Consider the following 21,980-nt stretch of genomic DNA (forward strand, 5'->3'; position numbering starts at 1 on the left):
GTATTATGATTTGCAGAGGTGGAGAAGTTCTCCAACTGCCCTGCCTTGAACCCCCATAAATAATCACAAGTGTTCCCCGTTTCTTGCCCGTTCATTGATTGACTGTATTGGGAAATTCTTTTTAAGTGTAAGGAAAACATTTCCTAATAAACAGCTGAAGTAGTTTGTCTTGTATATCCCATCTTAGAAAAAGGAACCATAGACGTTAACTAGGCTATAGGGCAGTGGTGGCGAACCTTTGGCACTCCAGATGTTAAGGACTACAGTTCCCATCAGCCCCTGCCATCATGGCCAATTGGCAGAGGCTGATGGGAATTGTAGTGTATAACATCTGGAGTGCCAAAGGTTTGCCACCACTGCTATATGGTCTGGTGACACCTGGACAATATGGACCTCACAACCTTCTTCCTTAATACAGTGCTACTGGAATGACACCGTAACTCCTAATTTTCATGAGCAGGGTAAAGAGGCCGAAGCCATGAATTCCTATGATCTAGAGCAGGGGTAGGGAACCTGCGGCTCTCCAGATGTTCAGGAACTACAATTCCCATCAGCCTCTGTCAGCATGGCCAATTGGCCATGCTGGTAGGGGCTGATAGGAATTGTAGTTCTTGAACATCTGGAGAGCCGCAGGTTCCCTACCCCTGATCTAGAGAAAAGAACAACTTCAGCATACATTACAGGCCTGCAAACCATCTTATCCATGTTAAAAATTCAAATGCTTAGAATTAAATGACGGCACCTCATCTGAAGCTCTCCTAATCAGCTGTGAGGAAGACAGAAACAGCAGTGGCGTAGTGGTTAAGAGCAGGTGTACTCTAATCTGTGGGGACCGGGTTTGATTCCCTGCTCTGCTGCTTGAGCTGTGAAGGCTTATCTGGGGAATTCAGATTGGCCTGTGCACTCCAACACATGCCCGCTGGGTGACCTTGGGCTAGTCACAGTTCTTCGTTCTCTCAGCCCCACCTACCTCACAGGGTGATTGCTGTGAGGGGGGAAGGAAAAAAGTTTGTAAGCCCCTTTGAGTCTCCTATAGGAGAGAAAGGGGCGATATAAATCCAACTCTTCTTTTTCTTCCTAATGACCCATACCAAATTCAATTCCCATGGGTTTAAAAACCTTCGGGGAAAGTGGGTAGCTGCTAATGGGTAAATTGTGAGCCAAGGTAATGAATTTATCTACATATCAGGATTTATCTTTGCCCATGCATAAACTTCTGGATGCCCTTCACAGACGGACCATTCTATCCCAGTATTCTTGCACTCTGGTATCAGGGATTGTAGTCCATAACATCTGGAGTGCCAAAGGTTCGCCACCACGGCTATAGAGTCTGGTGACACCTGGACAATATGGACCTCACAACCTTCTTCCTTAATAAAGCGCTACTGGAATGACACCGTAACTCCTAATTTTCATGAGCAGGGTAAAGAGGTCAGGGATCTCTTCTGTTAGGAAACAGGTAAACGTGTTTTCAGGTCCCTCTTGCCAGGGAGGGCTCTACTAAAGGTAGACTAACATTCCCTTTAATTGCGAGCTTCTTTGTAAACATCCTTGTTGGCAAAGTCAGGCTCCGTGCACTGTTGCTCCCAGGAAAGTCGCTATGGTCATAAATTAAACCCAGGATTACTTCCGAAGACACGCCCAGTGGGGGTATGCCTCCAACAGACTCGTCTGAATCTGATGGGAGCTGTTGTGCCCCATCTGCTTATCTATCAGAAGGTCTGAACAACTCCATGTTGTGGAGAGGTGTATTATTTAAACAGTAGCCTCCAGAGTATCTTTGTTTCCATCACATTTACAGCCTAGCAGGCGCTGGATCTCCTCCAAGCAGAAGATGGTGTTTCCCAGGATTCTTTGATCCAAGCTCTGCTGCACTTTTATCCCTGAGCATCTTGTAGAAAGTATCCTTCTGAATCTCAGTGCCAGGAGGAGGCACCGTCAGAGGAAGGCCTCACCCCATAGGTCCTGTTGCTGGCCTTCCAGTGGAACGGTTTGGCCACTGCGTGAGACAGGATGCTCGACTAGGTGGACCACTGGCCTGATCCAATAGGTCTCTTCTTATGTTCTTAAAGTGTAATTTGGGAAGTAGACCGGTGGTGAATCTAAAGCTACACACAAAAAATTAAAAGGACACAAGGACGGATGCCAGAAAAGTAACACCACATTTTATTTTGATTCTTCAAATTCTGCAAACAAAGCAGAGCTGCACATTTTAGCTCGATCGCGCATGTTCGGATAAAATTTTTATTTAAAAAGCCAGAATTCATTTTTTCCCCTTCTGCACTGCTATATTCAGACCTCTTAATAATTTCTTGTTCTATCAGATTCTTGTGTTATTGTGTGTGGAAGAGGGGTAGTTAAAAGCAACGTTAAAATACATTGGATTTATTTTTTTTTGGTGGAGATCTGTAAGGACATTCTTGGATATCCTAATTTTTCACTTATATCCTGCTTTTCTCCCTGATGAGGGACTCGGAGCAACTTTTCATACAGTTTCCCTCCTTGTTGGCTTAAGCCCTGTGAGGGTCGCTTAGACTGAGAGATTGTGGCAGGTTTCCATGGTCAAGGGGGAGATTCTAGCCCAGTCATCCTAGGACCATGGTGGCGAACCTATGGCACTCCAGATGTCCATGGGCTACAATTCCCATCAGCCCTTGCCAGCATGGCCAATTGGCCATGCTGGCAGGGGCTGATGGGAATTGTAGTCCTTAACATCTGGAGTGCCAAAGGTTCGCCACCACTGTCCTAGGTCCTAGTCCTACAATCTACTATATCACACCAGCCCTTTAACAGCCCACTAATGAGGGGTGGGGGGAGCCGTGTAGTACTGTGATTAAATGGGCACCTTTTGGAGGCTTTATATGCTATCATAAAATTATGAGCCTTCCTCTCGGACAAGACTGTTGTCATCTTTTCGTGTCTAGTAGACGGGTATTTTTAGCATTTTTCTATTAAAAGCCTTCAGTCTATAGTGGCAGGAGTAACCCGCATTGCTGCTGTTACATCATGTGCTCCATTAGAATGTGCCAACAGAAGAATTGATGTTATGGCAACAAGAAACCGGCATCGCAAGGGCTAGCTTGGTGGTTGCCTTTCCAGGTAACGTGCCGACTGCAAAGTGTGACAGGGATGACTTGGTGAGCTTCGTATTCGTTGTTTTTTTTTAATTTGTAGATCATAGTTTCTAAACGGGCGCTGGGAAGTTGCCATACACGTTTCATTCGGCTCTTTGGGAGGCGCATTGCCAGCATCGCCTACAAATGGCTGGTAATCAGGATTGTAGGTTTCTAAGTACCTCCCTGTAGGTGCATTGGTATAGGAGCGACTGACCTATTAATAGCACCTGTGCTGTTTCTTGGGGCTCAGGAAACTGACCATGCCAGTACCTTTCCCAGTCTAGGAGCCGTGAAGTTCAAGTGAAATTAAAAAGAGGTAAAGCCGGTAGATGATGACACAAAAAATGAACATCCAGGAGAAACCACATAAAGAAGAAGAAGAGTTGGATTTATATCCCCCCTTTCTCTCCTATAGGAGACTCAAAGGGGCTTACAAACTCCTTGCCCTTCCCCCCTCACAACAAACACCCTGTGAGGTAGGTGGGGCTGAGAGAGGTCAGAAGAAGTGTGACTAGCCCAAGGTCACCCAGCTGGTGTGTGTTGGAATGAACGGACTAATTTGAATTCTCCAGATAAGTCTCCATAGCTCAGGCGGCAGAGGGGGGGAATCAAACCCGGTTCCTCCAAATTAGAGTACACCTGCTCTTAACCACTACGCCATAGCTGTCAAACTCGCGACCCTCCAGATGTTATGGACTACAGTTCCCATCATCCCCTGCCAGCATCATGCTGGGAACTGTAGTCCATAACATCTGGAGGGCCACGAGTTCGACACCTGTGCATTACGCCACTGCTGCTCCTTTTAAAGCTTTTGAAGACAATTTGCAGTGCACCGGCTTTGGTCCCCTCCAAGACTGAAGAAGAAATTGACATTGTCGGTTTCCTGAGCCTGAAAAAAAAAAAACCCCAACTTTTGAGATCTGAGTTCCCTTTGAGACAGTTATGCAGAGCATAGAACTGATGCAATGTCAGGTTTATCTATCGCTCTGAGGTCATCTCCACAGGAGGAAAAGGGCTTGAGGTCAGCCAGTTCACGCAGGAACCTGTGAATTAGAAATGGGCTTTGAAGCTTCTACTGCCTGAAGCAGCTCTAGGCCTATTAGGTATTCAAGCCGGCACAAACCAGCAGTGAGCCCCGTTTTAGTTGCTCTGCCACCGCTTAGCTGCTTGCTGTTCCTGGCCCTGGCTGCATTCTTTGGGCAGCAGGCAAGAAGAATGAAAATTGCTGCCACTTCCTTGTTCCTTGTCTCCACTGCTACCTGGCAGCATTAACAAGACTGAGCAGAAGAGTATGGTGGCACTGCAGAGGAGACGGGAGGGCGCTTCCAGTTGGTTGTAGCAGCAACTTCTACTACAGCCAGTATGCACGAGACTGGCCTCCTTTGTTCACTGGTCCACAGATGAATAGAAATTGAGAACTGATGTGCTGCGTTTGTGGCTTGTTCACCTTTCCAAAATCCTCATCATCCCTCTTGCAGTTCTTTCCTCTTCCTCCAAGCAAGCTTGTTGTGGGCCTTTCTCCTGGCCTTCAAGACTCTTATCAATGACTCCAATAAGACCCTGGGAATTTTTCCGCCTTGATTTTTCTCTTGAGCACCATATTTGTTTTCAAAATGGGCAATTACTGTGGAATGTTAGAACTTCTGGGTTTATTTAGAAAAAGCGAGTCTCGGTATCCTTGATTCAGCATTAGATGCCAGGTGAGTAAGGCCTTAAAAACAAATGCAGGCAGACCAGCGCCGGGGTGTGCACTTCAAAACTTTTGGATTTAATTTCTTCTGTAGGATTTCAAGAAGGGCGTGATTTTCATAGTTTGAAATTTCGGGACTGTTAATACTGTTGTGGAAATCTGTTTCGAGGACATTTTTTTCCAGACTTGGGGATATCAGCACTTGAAAATTATGCCCCTTTAAAAAAAAAAAAGGCAAGACTGAAGCGTAGTTTTTAGTGCACACCCTGCAGTCACAGGCAGCATGAGCTTGCAAGATAGGTAGCTGGGCTGTGGCACTGATGCTACAGTGGCCCTTTAAAAATACTTCAACTTGAAAGACCCGCTGTGATGTCAAAGTGGATCTTTAACGCTTAAAGGGGTGCAGGGACATTAACATGACCTGGTAGGGCACATGGTCTGTATTGCCTTCTCTCTCACCACTCTTTCTGCGTCTCTCAAACCCGAAACAGTCACAAAACTAGAGGAGGTTTCTTGAAATGGGGCGTTTGGGATCATTTCGACTGTCTCTCATTTGAAACAAAATGGGATTTGGGGAGTAATTTCAGCCGAGATCTATCCAAATGTACATTCCGGCGCCAATGTATAGGCTGGTTTGGTATTTACCAAGTGCCAGTTGCATTGGACGTACTCTCCCATTTATGCTTTGCTGCAAATGACTGCTAATGCTGTTGTGTGTGTGTGTGTGTGTGTGTGTACATGCGTGCGTGCGTAAATTGCCATCAAATCACAGTCGACCTGTGGTGACCCTGTAGGGTTTTCAAGGCAAGAGACACCACCAGTGGTGGTTTGCCGTATCCTTCTTCTGCATTGGCGGTCTCCCATCCGAGTAGTAACCAGGGCCAACCTTGCTTATCTTCCAAGATCCAATGAGAGTAGACCAGCCAGAGGCGTCCAGGTCAGGGCAATGTTGTCTAATAGCCTAACCAAAGAGAAGTCTAATTTGTATCTTGATTCTGTTGGGGTTTGTAATTTCAAGTTCCTACTATGTTCTGCAGATTTTGTTTCAGAGTTGCTTTAAAAAAACCCCTAAAATAACTGCACAATTTCATGTGCTGTTTTCTTTCTTCCTCTGTGTCACTGCATTTTTTTTTCCTACCAGTTTTTTTTTTAAAGTAGCCACCTGACGTTGATGAGCTAGTACCGTCATATTGTTTAGCTTTCCTCTCTCTTTTACTCACTTCAATTATACCACTTAATGTAGCTTACATTGCTGTCCTCTTCTTTCCAATTTATCCTCACAACAATCATGTGAGCTCTGGTTAAAGGGCCGTGTGTAATCTGGCAAACTTCCATGGCAGAGTGTGGAACTGAACCAGGGCCTCCTAAGTCCTTGCCCAATACCCTTAACTATTATACTGCCCTGTCCTTCTCTACCCCTGCCACTTTTGCACGGGGCCTGCAGGCTGTTTGCTGCAGCGACCGAAGCACTGTTGCACAGGGGCTTGAGAAAAAGAAGACTGCACGTTGCTTTTAGGGAAGACCTGCGACGTTTCGGCCTGGTGTCGTTTGTGTGCTGTATCGCGGCTAGCTCTGCCCAGCAAAGGTGTGCCTGATACAGATGAGGGAAAGATGCCCTGGAATTTTCTGGGCACCTGATTCTTTGCCCCATTCATTCTACACAGAAGGAAACAGAATGGTTTCTGTATCAGTGTTGCAACCTGTACTTAACGTATGGGACAGGAATCTAATTAAAATAATGGAAAACCCACAAGCTCCCGGCCGCTTCGTCTAATTTAGCAGTGGTAGAAAGTCATTTGACTAGGTGGTAGAATAGGTGGCATCCACTCAGCGTGCTCAAAATGTATTGTGGCAGGGGAGTTTAATCTGGGCAGGGAATTACCTATTAAAAATGCACTTTGTGATGGTTGGTATCATAAGAACATAAGAACAAGCCAGCTGGATCAGACCAGAGTCCATCTAGTCCAGCTCTCTGCTACTCGCAGTGGCCCACCAGGTGCCTTTGGGAGCTCACATGCAGGATGTGAAAGCAATGGCCTTCTGCGGCTGTTGCTCCCGAGCACCTGGACTGTTAAGGCATTTGCAATCTCAGATCAAAGAGGATCAAGATTGGTAGCCATAAAAAGACCATTCTCTGCAATCTGGTAACGGAAGTGTCAGTAAACGTTTTCAGTCCTGATTTTTTAATCTCTCTCAAGGAGGTCAGAGAGCGTAAACTTGGATTCTTTGTCCATCGGCTGTGCAAAGTTAATGACCGCTTTAATGAGACAGCAGGATAAGTGCTGGCAGGGTATAGTTCAGGTTAGAAGAAGGCTTTTGGAATATGCTGCCACAGGAGGTGGTGATGGCCACTAACCTGGATAGCTTTAAAAAGGGCTTGGACAGATTTATGAAGGAGAAGTCGATCTATGGCTACCAATCTTGATCCTCCTTGATCTCAGATTGCAAATGCCTTAGCAGACCAGGTGCTCGGGAGCAGCAGCAGCAGCAGAAGGCCATTGCTTTCACATCCTGCCTGTGAGCTCCCAAAGCTGGGCCACTGCGAGTAGCAGAGTGCTGGACTAGATGGACTCTGGTCTGATCCAGCAGGCTCTTTCTTATGTTGTTATGTTCTTAAGGCTCCCTTACGTAAAGTTGTAGTTTCATTGGCCATGATCCTCAGGCTGATTACATTCATTCACTGAAATGTATCGTGACCCAGTAGAATGCACCAGTTAAGGTAAAGCCCTTCCTATGCTCTTGTTGTCTCCTTGCCCTCAAGTTCTCTTCGTTTTGAAATAGAAAACATTGCTTCAGAACACATCTGCAGATTCACGTCCTTGCTCCCTGGATGAAATGAATGGCAGCGGTGGGTCTGGCCCCACCCTCCGTCCATTTTTGTGAAATTCATGGTCCAGAAGAATAGACGACAGTATTTAAAAAATAGATTTAGGATCAATTTTCCTATCAAAGAATGTTTCATGACGTACATCCTTCGCAGAGAGAAGGAGAATAGCCATCAACTACATTAATGGACTACTTATTTTCAGCATTTCTTTATCAAAAGATGCAGTAATTTGTGCTACAAGTTACAATGGTGATCAATGGTGTATAATTGTAGATGGGGCCATTCAGTCCTTTTCTTAAGAGAGCATGGGCCCCTTCCACATGTGCAGAATAATGCACTTTCAGTCCACTTTCACAATTGTTTGCAAGTGGATTTTGCTGTTCCACTCAGTAAAATCCAGCTGCAAAGTGTTTTGAAAGTGGATTGAAAGTGCATTATTCTGCATGTGCGGAAGAGGCCATGGTCCCTGTTTATGTCCTGTTTTCATACAGTCTACTTTTGTTCGTGTATCTGTTGCTCTGCTTCACAAACCCTTCTGCATAAATGTCTTCTACTAACATACTTGTTTTCATGCAGTAGGATTTGTAGGGCCTCTTTCTAACTCAAGTGCTCTCCAGATGTTTATGGATCACAAACTCATCAGCCAATTGGCCATGCTGGCAGGGGCTGATGGGATTTGTAGTTCATGAACAACTGGAGAGCCGCAGGTTGCAGACCCCTGCTCTATGTAGTAGAGCTACTTCTATCAAGAATACAAGAGGATAATGGAGTCGAGAAGTGTTATTAAAAAGCATTGTCTTGTACCAGAGAGAGAACTAATTGGCATTGATAGGGTCTCAGTGCTTCATGTACCTATGGTTGTATCTTTAAAAACAGGTAATTTTAGGTAATTGTATTCTTGATCCTGGTATGAGAGGTTTGTGGTGGGTTTGTGGACTGATTCACATTATATGCACGCCTGCTGGTTACTTGGCAGGTAACTCCCCTGCTAAAAGCTATCGTATCCTGGGGTCATGGCAATATATTATCCACGGTAGATTTCACCACAGGCAGGTCTTCATTTAATGTTGCCACGCTTGAGTGGGAAATATAAAAATTCTGGCCAAGAGTTAACCTGGTCAGTGTTAATACTGATTAGTGTTGGACTGGTTAGATATTACACTGAACTGCTGTTAAGACCAACAAAGAAAAGGAAGATTTACCCAAAGGAAATGGGTTTTTTTTGTTTTGCAAAATTGATCTTCTGATTATGGCTTGTTGTTTTTGCTCTAGGTCATGTAGAGAGAACAGCTAATTTTAACAGTACAATTGTGTTACTAAAGGTTGAGTTCCTCAGAACTTGTGCTTGGTGGATGTAGACAGCAAGGTGTTAGACAGTTCGTGCAACTCAATGATATTTTTTTTGGAGTCTGTTCAGAGATCTTCTTGGAACCTGAAAATCCAGAACTACTCTGTGTGGAATGGATTCCAAAAGAAGTTAACACAAGCAAATAACTCCTTTAAAAAATTATTTGGAAATCTTTAAGCAGTTCAAAAGTCCCCTCCGCCCCCCACCCTCCCCCTTAAGGAATTTCTTATTTATGTAGGGTTCGTAAGTGATTGGTATAACATAGTTACTCTGTATTTAGGCAATGTTCAACCACTAAGAATAATGAAACGATATCGGTCTTCCATTATGTTTTAATAACTGGAAAGTTATGAATATTAGAGTTTCTTTGAACAAGAAGAAATTCTAGTAAGTTTACCAGAGGTGTTTTTCTTCTTTGATTCTCTGTAGGGAATATAGACCCTGATGCAGATTCTGTTGAATACCAGGGTTAATATTTACAAAGGGAAATTTTAAAATAGATTTTTTTTCAACACACATTGGTGATAAATATGGAGCTCTGTAGGAAAGGAGAGGAACACAGGTGGGTACTCTGCAGGCCTTCCACACAGGGATAGTAGGGCTACCACTCATTAGCTACAGAAAATCTGTTTTTGTATGTATGGTAGAAATATTAGCAGATACTTAAAGTATTTGAAAATGCACATTCTTCTGCCTGTGGAATCAGTGTGCATGCTTTAGCTTCTAAGACTTTATTTATGGGACTATTACAGTAACTACTTAGACTTTGTGATGTGATCTATCTGCTGAATATAAATAACTGGGGAATCAGAGATGGTGTTTCGTGCAGAAACGTCTTTATAGTTCTAATGCTGCATGTCTGCGTTTGTTCGAATAATAGCTGCTCATTGTACAAAAAGCATGCAACTGGTGTTTTTTTTACTATTCTAGTGAATGTTCACTGCTGAGCTGTTCCCTCCCTTTGTTTGCTTTCAGGACTTTTATGAACATACAAAAACACTTTGGCAAGATGAAGGTGTGAAAGCCTGCTATGAAAGATCCAACGAATATCAGTTGATCGACTGTGCACAGTAGTAAGTACAGTTTGGGTTAAACTTTGGGACTACTCTGGCCTTTTCTGCATGAGTTGTTTAAAGCCTATATCAAATGTTAATTTTTTCGCTTTTAATTCTGCCCTTTTTTTCCCCCTCCGTTTGGTTCCGGAAACATTTTCTCTTTGTTTCTCCTCGTCGTTTTCCTAGTCGGATCTGTTTCTGACTCAGCTTTCCCTTAAGCAGTCAATCATGTTAAAATGGGCTTTATTTCTCCATCCCAGCAAACACCTGGCCTTTATCCACGCTCCCATGTGATTGCCCAACCTCCCCTTCAGCCATTTTCTCTTTCCCCTCATCCTACATTTTCAAAAGGAATTTCTAAAATGTTTTTTTTCTGTCACATTAGTGATGTGAAATAAGGGCACCAATAGAAGTCAGGTTGGTTTTATCAAAGCATTTATCAAAGCATTCACAAATTTGTCAGTTGAATTCCAAATGATCAATATTACCTTGTGGCACAGATACAATTTGTCCTGGCAGAAGTGAAAGTGACAAGGGAAGTTGATTTTGCAGAAGGAAACTGACAAGTTATTGCCACCCTAAAATGGTGCTTTACTGCAGCATTCCCTTTTCAGTTTCTTCCCACAAAGGCAACTTCCCTTCTCAATTTCACCCACTTCTGATTGCAGGTACATTGTATGCCGTAAGGTGACATTGGTTGAGAGTGAAATCGACAAAGCGGATCCATGTGGCTTGTGTTTTGTGCTTTTACCTGATGCTGCCAATGCAGTAGAGGGGGAAGAAAGTAAAATTCTTTTTGAAAACTGAGGACAAGGAGAAAATGGCTGAAGGGGAAGCTGTTCTTCTGCTTCTCAGATGACATCCCACCACCATCAGGAATAACACACTTTCAGCAGTAGCGTGTAGAACAGGGGTCTGCAACCTACGGCTCTCCAGATGTTCATGCACTACAATTCCCATCAGCCCTCCAGATGTTCATGCACTACAATTCCCAATTGGCCATGCTGGCAGAGGCTGATGAGAATTGTAGTCCATGAACATCTGGAGAGCTGCAGGTTGCAGACCCCTGGTGTAGAATAAATGCAACAGAAGAGACCAGGGGGAAAACGTGTGCAGAATGATTTCACAAATACCATTTCCAAGATACAAGATTTGACCACTGAGAAGATTTGCGGGAAACTGTGCATGTGGAAAAGGCTTCTCTTGGGGAAAGGTGTTCCAATTGTAAAGGTGTTTCAAGAAGCTGGCGGAGTAGATGTTTCCTCACTTTTCCCTTCCCCAGGCAGCCTGTCCCATAACTCCTCTTTGAGGATCAGGATTACCTCACGAGCAAACACACTGCGGATGGCAAGGCAGCATCTGCCAGGGGTAAAATCCTCTCCTTCCCCGGAAAGAGCAGGAGGCAATTGTACCTGATTTCCCTATCCATACTCCAGCGCCCATCCCGTGGTGCGTTTTGCTTGCAAGTTTCTTATGACATTTCAGAGAGGAGTTTTAGAACAAAGGGCAGGCTGTTGTGGAGAGAGAAGATGGTAAGAGATTGGGCCTGCCAGCTACCTTTCTGCTGAACACACACACCGATCATTCTTTCAAAGGGGAAAGCGTAACTACGTTATGCATTGGTGGAGAAGGCTTGGTATGAAATATAAACTCTGGCCCACCCTGAACAGTGTGGTCTTGATGACCAGTCTGGATTTGTTTTTGGTTTGTTCTTTCGACCCCTATGATACTTATTTGGGTCTAGGTATGCATTGCGATCCTTGGAGTACACCAGCGATTTTACAAGCGGAGAAACTGTATTTGGGGAAAATGTTATTGTACATTTGAAACCAAACAACAATCCAGCTTTATTTCACCAGACAGTGACAGATTATTTTTGTGTATTGGTGCAGGTTGATTCAGCTCTTCAGTAGTCAGTAACTTACCCTCTGTATGTAGTGCATAAACATTGTTGGAAAATCAGGGGACTGATTTCTGTGCAGTAATTCTCAGTTTTTGATGGATTTGTTATTTGCTTTTATTAGCTACCTCTGATATGGAGGTATCTTTGTGAGAGATGCAACAGGTGTGAGATTTTTTTTGTGGATCAGTAGGAGGGACCTTTGGCTGAAGTGAAACTTATAAAGTAGAGCACAATCCAGTGTTAAACAGAAACTTTACATGCTGGAATGCAGATGTTAAATAGAGTCAAATTAACCAGCGTTCGGATCAGTTTTACAGTGCCTGTTTTTGCGAAGTTAACGGTTTTCAGCGTATTGCTAATTTTTATCTTGGGTCAAGGTAATTTAGCTTCGCATCGGTGTGAGAAAACAGTGGCTATCTCCTGACAAGGTGTACAGTCGTATTTTGACAGCATGGCACTTCAGTGGGTGGGAAGGAGCAGAGGAAAGTCAAATCCACAATTATATTTACCCTTGGCTAGGCTAATCATCAAAAGAAACAGCATGCTTTTCACAAGCATTCACAAATCTGTTCACCAGCTTGCAAGAGATGTGCTTCTGTCCCTGGAGGGTGCAGAATACCCTGCTGCGAACAGATTTCCTGGAACTCACATTTGCACTGAGAAATAAACGACTGCTGTTTCTTACCTTCTCTGTAGCCTTGTACAGGTTAGATGAGATGCAGTTGCGAATCTTGGGGAGGCGGGGCTTGTGATCCAGGTGCCACTCACCCCGGTCACATGGGGGCACATTTAACCATCGCTCCTCACCTGTGCCCCCACCCACCAGCCTCTGCTGGCCCAACCCAGGCTCGCCTACTGCCTTGCACGGCCCCCCCTCCCCCCCCCCGTGCCCAGCACCTGGCCAAACTCTCCCCCGCTGAGCCCCTCCTTTGCCCTCCAGCAGCGGGGAACCGGCAGCCAGTAATGGGAAGGCCTGTTTGTCCAGAACCAACTTTCAGTTCCTGGCTACAAAATGGAAAAGGGGGGCAAAGGAAGAGAAAGTCAGGCAGACTGCAGAGCAAGGGGCTAGTCAGTGAGATGCTGGGAAGGACTTCTCGCTCTGGTTTCCACTGCAGGGAGAAGTAAGAAGTCGCATCAGGACCACAGCAGCTCCAAGGAGCTGAAGTTTTGCAACTCTAAAGAGCAGTTCTAAACCAGGGGTCTGCAACCTGCGGCTCTCCAGATGTTCATGGATTACAAATCCCATCAGCCCCTGCCAATTGGGCATGCTGGCAGTTGCTAATGGGATTTGTAGTCCATGAACATCTGGAAAACACCGATCTGGGAACCTCTTTCAAACGCTGTGAACTTCTGGCGTCATTTTGCTTGGGATTTCACTGAAAGCCTTCAAGGCCTGCTGAATCTGTTGAGATGTTTCTGTTTTTGGGTGGACTATACAGGAAAGCATCTTGCACAGCAGCAGGAAGTTCAGGGGCCTGGGCATGGGGGGGGGGGTACCTTTTTGCTGCGGTACACCTCTGAGGAGATGCCATCACTCTCCCAAGTTCTGTGTGCTCTTGGGAGGGGAGAGGATTGATGGTGAGTTAAAATGTCTGTCAAGTAAGCCAGGCCAATGGTTTTGGATCCTTATCCTTTTAAGCAGTTGTGTTATCATTATCATACAACCCGCTTAACCCCCTGCTCAGTCTATCCAGGAGATAATATGTGGATATGCAAAAAAAAAAAAAAAGACCCAACACTGTCTTTTAGTGTCCATGTTGAAGGAAGCATGTACGGCCTGAAGCCAGATTGGACAACTCTTAATAAGATAGTCATGAAACTAGGGCAGGGGTCTGCAACCTACGGCTCTCCAGATGTTCATGGACTACAATTCCCATCAGCCCCTGCCACCATGGCCAACTGGTTTCCACTGGTTTCCACTGCAGGGGGAAGGTAAGAAGTTGCATCAGGACCACAGCAGCTGCAAGGAGCTGTAGTTTTGCAACTCTAAAGAGCAGTTCTAAACCAGGAGTCTGCAACCTGTGGCTCTCCAGATGTTCATGGACTGCAAATACCATCAACCCCTGCCAATTGGCCATGGTGGCAGGGGCTGATGGGAATTGTAGTCCATGAACATCTGAAGAGCCGCAGGTTGCAGACTCCTGGAATCTGGGCCAACACAATGGCTGTGTAGGTGTTCCAGCTCTACATTACAGAGAAATGTGTGGTGAAGAAAAGGCTGAGAATGAAATTAGGTCAATTAGATTAGGAAGAACCAGATGTTCATGGACTACAATCCCCATCAGCCCCTGCCAGCATGGCCAATTGGTATAAAATGGACCAACAATTCCAATTGGCCATGCTAGCAGGGGCTGATGGGGATTGTAGTCTATGACCATCTGGAGAGCTGCAGGTTGCAGACCCCTGCACTGGGATGTCACCTTATAGCTAGCCAGACCCTTGATTCATCTACTTGGTTTGTTCTGTCCGACAGCAGCTGTTCAGGAACTGAAGCCAATGTGGTCCTTCCCAAAAGATGCCAGTTCCTTTAACTAGAAACGGCAAAGACTGAAGGATCGGGACCTTCTGCATCGAAGCCCTGTGTTCCTGTCACTGAACTGCAGCCCCGCCTCAAAATTCAATGTCTTGCAAATGATCGTAATTCCGGATTGTAGCGTATCAGAAGCATTTTGCTTGTGTGTGTTTTGCTAGAGTTTGGCTGCCACAAGAGATTTATGCAATTTTTTCTCAAGCTTGCTCACACTGTACCGACCAACCAGATGAGATTGCACCGGGTACGTCTTCTGCGTATCCCCTGGAATCTTGAGTTTGGCACACCTGGTATCGGAGAATACAGTTGAAATCAGCTTGTATCCACCTTTTCTCTCAAGACAATGGGAGATAGGGCAAGAGCGTTGAGCAAACCCTCCCTTCCAGAGCGGAACCCTTACAAAAGTCCGGCTCCTGTATTCGGGGATGAATGAATACCAAGCCGCAGTTGCTGTGCAATGATAACTTGATCTTTGCATTCCCTTCTCTTGGCAGTTAAGTTTTGTTTGCTCCCATTTGCACTCCTCCGGCCTGCCAAGATGACTTAGCTGGGCCCTGACCCGTGACCTGTCATAACCTCTGTTCTTTCAGGAGTTTTTTTTTTTTAAGTGGACTTGGACCTTGAGCCTCTCCATACTTAAGAAATCTGAGCGTGAGCTGGGAGTCGATTCTACTTTATCTTTCTCGGCATACTTTTCAATTTGCTTTGGTTTAATTTTATTTATATTCCACCCTTTCCCAGCAGACTTAAGGTCAGGGCCAGGAACAACATATAGTCAGCATGGACGTACGTCATCTTAAAACCAATACATATTAATATAAATGATTGCAACCCATTACCGCTTAAAATGACACCCTAAAAATATGAGCTCCCCTTACATTCTGTGGCTGGCCCTAGACTGCAGAACAGCCTCCCCCATGGAAATTTGTCAGGTGCCAACACTTTCTGGGGAAAGGTGCCAGGGCTAGAGCGTTTTTGGCCCGAGCCCCAGCTGGGTGGAACACCCTATTGCAGTGATGGCGAACCTATGGCACGGGTGCCAGAGGTGGCACTCAGAGCCCTCTCCGTGGGCACATGCAAACAGAGTTGCCCCCGCCCGCCCACCCCCACACACATAGAGCTAAGCTGGCCTGGGCCACTGGGCTTGATTATTAGCATTAAACCTAAGACCTAGTTTTGGGGAAGCAGTATAAGTAACCCTGTTAAGCACTGTTAAACCCCACTGATTTTCATGGGAAGAACTAAAGACCGATCCTTTACCTGGGAGTAAACTCAGTTGCTGGCAATGGGGCTTGCTTCTGAGTAAACCCTCCTAGGGTCGTGATTCACCCGTTGGAAGAGTTGCACGGTTGCTTCAAAGCAAAGCCACCGACTACCACCAAGCTTACTCCTGAGTAACGCATGCTTTGGAGCCAACCGTTTTTTCTAAACTAAAACCTCAGTATTCAGGTTAAATTGCTGTGTTGGCACTTTGCAATAAATAAGTGGGTTTGGGGTTGCAGTTTGGGCACTTGGTCTTGAAAAGGTTCGCCATCACTTCCCTACTGAATGAGACCTGGGCCCTGTGGGACCTAGTGCAATTCTGCAGCGCCTGTTGAGCAGAGTTGTTCCACCAAGGTTATGATTGAGGCAGCAACAGTTTTACAATCCAGTGGCCTCTCTCTCTCTCCCCCCACCATCCCCCCCCCCCCCATTCCTTATTTTTCTGCTTAGGCTGTAGGGATTTTATTATGTTTAATTAAGAGATTTTATCGCCATCTGAGCACACGTTTTATAGATAGATTAGATATTGGATGCTGTGCATGATTTTTATTGTCGTTTATCCTATGTCGGAAGCCAGCCCGAGCCTGTGAAGGGGGAAGGGCAACCTGCAAATAAAATGAAATAAAATAAATGGATGAGGTCCAGCAGGAGAGGCTAGTTGGTTACGATGGCCACTGTCCTCAACTGTAGGGTGGGTGGGACATCTCTGTTTTGCAGGCCTTGTGGGACTGAACCAGATCCTGGAAAACCCCGGGGCTCATTTTGACAGCAAGTTCTGCCAGGTCCGAGCCAGGGCTTGAAAAGTCCTGTTCTTTATAGACATACAGGGACAAACAGCACGACTTCTAGTATTGTTTTTATAAGCAAGAAAAGTCTTGCCTGAAGACCAAAGTTAACATAGCCTCTGTCTTTGCATTATAGTTTAGAACAGGGGTTCCAAACTCGTGGCTCTCCAGATGTTCATGGATGACAATTCCCATCAGTCCCTCCCAACATGAGCATTGGCTATACTGGCAAGGGCTGATGGGAATTGTAGTTCATTTGGAGGACCGTGAGTTTGACACCTGTGGTTTAGAACATCATGATAGTAAATTTACAGATGGTGGTTGGGAGAAGTGTGTCCCTAGACCAGCAGTCACTCCTTAATTTACTCTGAGAATGTTCCCTTGTCTATTCCATTGCAAAAATGGCTGTCCTGTTCTCTAGAGGAGAACCTTAGATACCTTAAGCAGCAGTGGCGTAGGAGCTCGTGTATCTAATCTGGAGGAACCGGGTTTGATTCCCAGCTCTGCCGCCTGAGTTGTGGAGGCTTATCTGGGGAATTCAGATTAGCCTGTGCACTCCCACACACGCCAGCTGGGTGACCTTGGGCTAGTCACAACTTCTCGGAGCTCTCACAGCCCCACCCACCTCACAGGGTGTTTGTTGTGAGGGGGGAAGGGCAAGGAGATTGTCAGCCCCTTTGAGTCTCCTGCAGGAGAGAAAGGGGGGATATAAATCCAAACTCTTCTTCTTAACAGCGCAAGCCTAAAAACACTTTCCTGAGAAGAAGACAAGCTGAATAGATCTGATGGGACCTGCTTAGGACAGCCCTGTTCAGTCACAAAAATCTGCGTGGACAGTCTTAGTGGCTTTTATGTGAAATCAACATAGTGACTTAATAAGGATTTATTACATCAGAGCTTACTTTGGAACTGGCTAAGGGACAAGGACACATACAAGTATGGGGAAGAACATTTCGTTTAGTGAAGAAATCCTTGTGGCCAACATTCTTCCTAATCTGATTGCCCTAATTTCACTCTCAGCCTTTTCTTCACCACACATTTCTCTGTAATGTAGAGCTGGAACACCTACACAGCCATTGTGTTGGCCCGTCTGCAACCTGCGGCTCTCTAGATGTTCATGGACTACAATTCCCATCAGTCCCTGCTGGCAGGGGCTGATGGGATTTGTAATCCAGGCCGCAGGTTGCAGACTCCTGGCCCAGACATACCACTGGGCCCTTGTATCTGGCTTGCCATTTAACACTCTGCCAACATTGGAGTCACCTTGTGCGTGTTTTGTCCTAGACATGTTTAACACTGGGGAGATATTCCCATGATGTTTATGGTTCTCTACTTTTTCTGTCCCCGTGATGTCCAGCAAACCTTTCTGCTTTGAGCTGTGGCCAAAAGCTTGCAGAATGGGGAGTCCGTCCTACTGTTTTTTAGCGATGGCCCCACTTCATCTTTTAAACGCGTCTGTTATTGTGGAAGAAACTTTGTTCAGCATGGAAGGTTAGCTGATGTGGCCTGCCTTCGGCTTCCCTGCTCTTCCTGTTAATTCATGCAAAAGTGTGCAGTTTGAAGGGAAGGGGAGTTCCCTTCCCTTAACTGTGCCAGCCAAACTAGTTACTTTCATTTCAGTTTTAGAAAGCGTGTGGTTTTGGGCAGGAGAGTGAGATTCCTCAATGCCGTGGTGACTGAATAAGCTCTGGGAGTTGTGATCTTTCAAGAGGCGGAGAATCTTAGAAGTTGCACATGTGGCCGAGTGTTACTTTGCATAGATTTTTAATGTCAGGGGTCTTTTTAAATGGAAATAAATTACTGTATGTAAATATGATAATACCCTTCTCTGTCCAGACTGACACAGAGAGTAGTCGTTGGGCTGTTTGTTGTTATTCTGGGGGCTAGCTTGTGGGGTACACTTAGCACCCAGCTAAATTCAGTTTGCAGACATTGGCTTCCGTGATGGCTTTTTGCCTGTTGCATCAGTATTTTCCTGCTAGGTTTAGCTTTAAAATGCTTGCTCAAACATTCATAGCGTCCCATACAATGAACTCTGATCTTAAGATCTTAGGGTAGGTATATGAGGATATTTTTCACTCGCAACAGGAAGGTGGCATGTGGACTTACCTATTATACCCACAGAGATATATGTAAATCCTTCAGCGCTGGAACGTATTCAAAGGGGAAGGGAGAAACTAACTTACGTTTGGGAATTATCAACCCATGGCCTGGGCCCCTGTGTACATGGTTGCTTGACAATCAGCATAACAGTTCCTTTCTTAAGCTAGCATGTTCTGCTTCAAAGCATCTGATTCTTGACTTTAACCTTACAATAACATGGAAAAGGGGTATTAACCTGGGCAGTTGTGTGCATGCATTGGAAAGGATGTAAGCCCATCGGTAGAGGAAATAGGGTTCCGAACCTTTTTGTCTGGGGACACTTGGTCAGCAGCTGTACACGAAACATGATTCTGACTTAGATGGACCCACTGACCTGATCCAGTGCAACTGGTCTGACATCTTTTTTTTTCTCAATACGCCTTTCCACATTGATTTGTTTGCTAAACAATCTTTGTGCTGGGTGGAAGAATTGGGGGGTATCTAGGGCATGCATTCAGTTTCCTGGGAACCCTGGCCAGGCCTCCCATGCTCACTCATGTCCTACATGAATGACCTGCTGGTTTTCTGCAGTGGTTTATGCAGCCACAAAGAGCTAAGAGACAGGAGTGCAGGGTGATGGAGCCCAGCTGACCCTCTGGTCGTTGCTTCTGTGACTGCTACTTGGTTGACCAGAAGACTCCTGTAGTCCTGGCCTCCCTCTCTATCTCCCCCTCTTTTCTTTCAATGAAGTAATTAAAAGATTCGCAAACAACTATCTTTTTCAAGTGATTTGTGCAAAAAAACCCCACCACCCCCAATATAAACCTCTTCAACATTATGGCAACACATTTCTCCTCCCCTTACAACTGTCGATCAAATCAGTTCCTCTCCACTTTAAAAGCCAGGTTTGAACCTTGGGAGTGCTATTCAACACTGCGGTCATCTTAGAAAACCAGGTGGCTATTGTGGTCCGGTCTGCTTTTTGCACAGCTTTGGCTGGTTCGTCAGGTGAGTCCATACCTGAGTCAGTCAGATCTAGCCGCAGTGATCCATGTATTTTAAGTATTCTGTTTTGTGTATTTTATCTATATCAGTGGTTCTCAACCTGTGGGCGCGATCCCCGCGACCCCTTTGGGGGTCAAATGACCTTTTCACTAGGGCCGCCTAAGACTCTCTGCATCAGTGTTCTCCATCTGTGAAATGGATAAATGTTAGGGTTGGGGCAGAGGTGGGATCCAACCAGTTCTCACCACTTCTCTAGAAGTGGTTACTATTTTTTTCTGAGTGCCGAGAAGGGGTTACTAAAGCAACCTCCCTGCCCAATAGGGACTGGATGCGCGTGTTCGGCGGCGCCACTGTTTGAATCCCACCACCATCGGAACCTGTTATTAAAATTTTTGGATCCCACCACTGGGTTGGGGGTCACCACATCAAGAGGAACTGTATTAAAGGGTCGTGGCATTAGGAAGGTTGAGAACTACTGTTTTATGTTATGCAAGCCCCACTTAGAAGTATAAAGTCTGGAAAATTAGCTTTCAGTAACAAAAGCCCATTTTAATGTATATGAAAAGCTAATTCTGTTAGTTATCTAGGTATCAATATCTGAACATTCTTAACCCCCACAAATGTGGGACTGTTTGTCTGCTGGCAAAAATATGCAAATTAACTAAAATTAACTTCCTTTCCCAGGGGATTTGTAAGTAGTCAGCATAACACCGAAGCAGACTCAGGAAATTACAGTCCTGTTAGCTTAATGCCTACCCTGATTTTATTGGTGGAAAGCATTATTAAATCTTGAATGTGGAAAGATACAGAAGAAAAAAGCCTAGCTAGGAAAGAGCGTGCAGGCCTTTGATAAAAGGACGGTCTTCCTCTCTGCCCTTTCAGAATGCTTTGAGAATTTCAAACCAATCACGTAAGTGATAAGCTATTAGAAATTATATACTTAGGTTTCCAAAAAGTATTTGAAGAAGTTCTTTACAGAAAAGCCCCTTAAACTGTTGCAAGATAAAAGAATAGATGTCGTCTTACAGTTTTTAAAAACCTGGAAACAGCGACCTTCACAGCGGAGGGAAGCAAGAGGGCATGGCTGATAAACCACCAACATCGCATTGAAAGATGTGAAGTTCCTGCCCAGTCTACCCGGCAGTGATTCAAGTAGGCTTTCCAAGGTCACCCACTATAGCAGGAGATTTCCCACTGGAGGCCCCCAACTCCCACCACTGGAAGATGGGTGGGAGAAAAAATAACAGCAACGGTGGTGTCACATCAGTAGTGTGATGTCATTTTTTCATTTCATTATTCAATTTGTAACCTTCCCTCCCCCGTAGGGCTTAGGGCGGCGAACAACAAAAATATAAACAACAAACATCACGGGTCATAGTCAATCAACAAAATATCAATAGGCATAACATTACAAAATAATAAGAACATCAATAAACATAAGCAATGTAAGCAGCAAATAACAATAATAACAATCGTCTTCAGTTCCTCTGAAGATGCCAGCCACAGATGCAGGAAAAACGTCAGGAGAAAATGCTACTAGAATGCGGCCATACAGCCCGGAAAATCCACAACACCCCAACAATCATAATATTTCACATGGTAAAAATATCATAAACATAACGTCACCAATAAAAACATCAATAAACGTCGCATAATAGCATGAAATGTGACAACATAAACAACAAAATAACAGTAGTCATAGCAGTACACCTGGCAAAGAGTATCACTAAATGCCACATAACAGCATAATAATACCATCATTTCCAGAAAACATCCAGTAACCACAACCTAATAAATAGTCTGGGTGAATAATATGTTGCTGTAGGATTCAGCAGAAAATCTATAGTAAAACTGAGTAATGTTCACTGAACCCAACAGCAGCATGATGTTACTTCAAGGTTTGGCTCAGAAATGGTGTGATGGTTCTCCCACCCCCACCCCCCTCCCAGTATTCTGCAGGTTACCAGTCATTTGCTGGTTCAAGAGTTAACCAGTTAACCTCTTCCTTGTTGCTTTTCCATGAAAGACATCACCGTATAAAAATTTGATTGGCTACATGTCATAACATCACTCCTGATTGGGCGGGATATAAAGAAAGGGAAAGGGGCATTGGGAGTTACAGGTGTCTAGAGTACTGCCACAGTGCAAGTTAGCCCAGAGGAGACTGGAGAACATTTATTCAGCAATAGATCTACAGAGATATTGCGGGCAACTTCAAAAGACCAGGGAAAGTTGACGAAGTGGGCTCAGCATCCTGCGAAACACTGCAAGAGACCGGCAGAAATGTTGTCCAGTCCCATCTTTCAAGCTGGACGTTGTCACGCTAAGGACTGTATGAATAAGTCTTGTGAGTTTGCAACTTTGTGACCACCTTTC

The 21,980-nt window shown here is 45.0% G+C and overlaps 1 protein-coding gene across 5 annotated transcripts in view; it reads left to right on the top strand.

The window, feature by feature from the left end:
* The window catches only part of GNAS (GNAS complex locus), a 250,708-nt gene that overhangs the window by 184,868 nt on the left and 43,860 nt on the right, over positions 1 to 21,980 (top strand). For all 5 annotated transcript variants that reach the window (XM_048496273.1, XM_048496275.1, XM_048496276.1 and 2 more), the window contains exon 5: positions 9,957 to 10,054. In XM_048496273.1, the coding sequence (XP_048352230.1) occupies positions 9,957 to 10,054 (98 nt within the window). The remainder of the gene's footprint in view (positions 1 to 9,956; positions 10,055 to 21,980) is intronic.

Source organism: Sphaerodactylus townsendi, linkage group LG05 (genome assembly GCF_021028975.2).
Source record: "Sphaerodactylus townsendi isolate TG3544 linkage group LG05, MPM_Stown_v2.3, whole genome shotgun sequence".
NCBI lineage: Eukaryota > Metazoa > Chordata > Lepidosauria > Squamata > Sphaerodactylidae > Sphaerodactylus > Sphaerodactylus townsendi.